Consider the following 3100-nt stretch of genomic DNA (forward strand, 5'->3'; position numbering starts at 1 on the left):
CCTGCACCCCCACCCCACCCCAGCTCTTCCGCTGTGTAGCCTGTCTGTGTCTCGTGCACAGAGTCAGCCATCACAGAGCACAAAGGGGTCCTTCATTTTTTACTTTTGTTTAATTAATGCATTTATTCTTCACTGTATTTACTTTATTTACTGTAAATACTTCTTGATTGTTGGAGGTATGACATGTCCCCTTTCCCCCATTGGCTCCCTGCAAGTGGGGTCCTTTAAACCCCATTTCCCTCATGAACCGGTGGTAATAACTGTGGGAACGGTGACCAGGGTGGGCCCTCGGACCATAGCCCCAAATGGAATAGACACCACTCGGCCAGAAAAGATGTTTTTCAGGTCATTAAATCTACAATCATGCCTAAGAAATTAAGTAAAAGGATGCTAATTCTGGTGAGTGTGGAGGGAGGAGGGACCTTCTTGCACTCTTATCTGGTGGCATAAAAGGAGATTGTATTGTTTCAAGTTCAAACTGGTTTAGACAGTTGATGGCGTATTATTTGATCTTAAAGATCTTTTGAATGAATTATTCTTATGCTTTTCCTTTATTCCATCTCAATCATGTATATCTGTTTCCTCAGGGCCCACTGGAGGCCAAGCACTCTTCTAGATAATTTTCTTAATTTTGACATTGTCTGTCTCTCTAATCTTATTTTCCTTTGTCTCTCCACTGGTTTTACTCATAATTTATCAAGTAAAGGCTTTAGGATGAGCTCTACACCTTGGGCACTGTTGCTCAGTGGTTAGAGCATCGACCGAAGTGCCACACGTTCAATTCCTGGTCAGGGCGTGTGCAGGAGGCAACCCATCGATGTTTCTCTCTGTCTCCCCCTCTCTCCTCCACTCTCTCTAAAAATATCCTCGGGTGAGGATCTATAATCAAAAAAGGGTAATACTAGTATGCTAATTAGACCGGACATCTTCCGGACGTCATTCCGGACGTCCTTCCTGACGAAGCTGGGGCCTGGCAGGAGGACGGAAGCCCGGGTCCAGGTGCAGGAGGGAAGCCGGTGCCGGCAGCCGGGGGAAGGAAGGCCGACGCTTGCACGAATTTTCATGCCTCGGGCCTCTGGTTAACAATACAAATGTTTCAATCTGGAGAGAACAAGTTGAACCCAGAAGACCTGGTGGGGGGAGGCAAGGGCCGGAGGCATGCACAGGGGAGGAGCAAGGGGAAGGCCGGGACTCCCCAGCGAGTGGGGAAGGTCCGGTCAGTCACGGTCAGGAGGGAAGCGGGTGTCCAGGCCGAACGTGTGGGTCTCAATTCCGCGGGGAGCATTCGTACCCCAGCTTAGATTCTCAGGCGGAAAGTTACGCCTTCTAAGAGGCGAGCAGCTCTGCCCTGGCCCGTGCAGCTCAGTGGCTAGAGCGCGGGCCTGCAGACCAAAGGGTCCCGGGTTCGAATTCCGTCAAGAGCATGTATCTGGGTTGCAGGCTCCATCCTGGCCCTGCATGGGGCGCGGGCAGGAGGCAAGAGATCGGTGCGTCTCTCTCATGTTGATTTCTTTCTCTGTCTCTCCCCCTCCCTCCCACTCCCCCTAAAAGTCAATGGAAAGCCCTGGCTGGTGTGGCTCAGTGGATAGAGCGTCAGCCTGCGGACTGAAGGGTCCCGCCAAGCCCAGTCCGGACGGGACACTTACCCAGCAGGTGCAGCACGGACGTGGCCGCCGCCTTCCCCAGCGCGCTGGAGGCCCTGCAGACGTAGGTGCCTTTGTTTTGCCGGGAGACGTTCTGTAGCAGCAGGGACCCATTGGGGAGCACGGAGATGTTGTCCCCCAGCGGCCCGCCTCTCTTCACCCAGCTCACCGTGGGCCGGGGGACGCCTGTGGGATGGAAGCAAACAGGGCGCAGGTAGATAGATGCCTTTAAGAACAGGCCCACGGCAGCCGGCGGCTCCGTGGCTGAGCGTCGACCTGTGATCCAGGAGGTCAGGGTTCGATTCCCGCTCAGGGCACAGGCCCGGGTTGGGGGCTCGATCCCCAGCGGGGGGCGTGCAGGAGGCAGCCGGTCCATGATTCTCTCTCATCATGGATGTTTCTCTCTTTTTCTCCCTCTCCCTTCCTCTCTGACATCAATAAAAATATATTTTAAAAAATAAAATGAGATGCAGGAAACATTTTAAACGTATTTGTCTAACCTCAAAAACGGGCTATTTCCCCCAACGCGATCAGCTCTGACTCAACGCTCTGTTGGCTGAAGCTGAGACTGTTTGTGGAGGGCGCGTGTTGGGGGGTTGGGAAGAGTTCAGATCTGGCTGGAAAGTGTGGGGGGCACAATGTCCACACCTCTGGGGTGTCTTTGAAATAGTCACTGTAGCCCTGACCGTGTGGCTCAGTGGATAGAGCGCCGGCCTGCGGACTCAAGGGTCCCGGGTTCGATTGCGGTCAAGGGCATGTACCTGGGTTGCGGGCACATCCCCAGTGGGGGGCGTGCAGGAGGCAGCTGATCGATGTTTCTCTCATCCATGTTTCTAGCTCTCTGTCCCTCTCCCTTCCTCTCTGTAAAAAAAAACAACCCAATAAAATATATTTAAAAAATAAAATAAAATAGTCACCGTTCAAGAACAATTTCCCTTCATTCTTGGGAGCCCCACGAAAAATTCCACACTGTAGCCCTAGCCAGTGTGGCAAAGCGGGTAGAGCGTCAGCCTGTGGACTGAAGGGTTTAAAAAATACAATAAAATAGTCACTGCTCAAGAACAACTTCCCTTCATTCTTGGGAGCCCCATGAAAAATTCCACACTGTAGCCCTAGCCGGTGTGGCAAAATGGGTAGAGCGTTGGCCTGTGGAACGAAGGGTCCCGGGTTCGATTCCGGTCAAGGGCACAGGCCCGGGTGTGGGCTCCATCCCCAGTGTGGGGCGTGCAGGAGGCAGCCGATCCATGATTCGCTCTCATCATGGATGTTTCTCTTTCTCCCTCTCCCTTCTTCTCTTAAATCAATAAGAATAGATTAAATAAAAAAGATTTCATGGGCAAATGTATTTTTCTGGAGAGAGGGTCCTTTTTGGGGGGGAAGGGGGCGGCGGTGAAGGGATTCTGACCAAGACCTCGAATCACAGCCACTCACATCCACTATATGATGAAAACCCACAT

At 52.4% G+C, this 3100-nt stretch overlaps 1 protein-coding gene across 1 annotated transcript in view; it reads right to left on the reverse strand.

Annotated features, from left to right (window-relative positions):
• Positions 1-1096: 1096 nt before the first annotated feature.
• Positions 1097-3100, reverse strand: part of LOC107184634 (ADAMTS-like protein 3) — a 25751-nt gene continuing 23747 nt past the window's right edge. The window contains exons 4-5 of the mRNA XM_015570384.1: positions 1647-1829; positions 1097-1101 (exon numbers count right to left, since the gene is read on the reverse strand). Coding sequence (XP_015425870.1) covers positions 1097-1101; positions 1647-1829 — 188 coding nt within the window. The remainder of the gene's footprint in view (positions 1102-1646; positions 1830-3100) is intronic.

Source organism: Myotis davidii, unplaced genomic scaffold, assembly GCF_000327345.1.
Source record: "Myotis davidii unplaced genomic scaffold, ASM32734v1 scaffold2707, whole genome shotgun sequence".
NCBI classification, from domain to species: Eukaryota; Metazoa; Chordata; class Mammalia; order Chiroptera; family Vespertilionidae; genus Myotis; species Myotis davidii.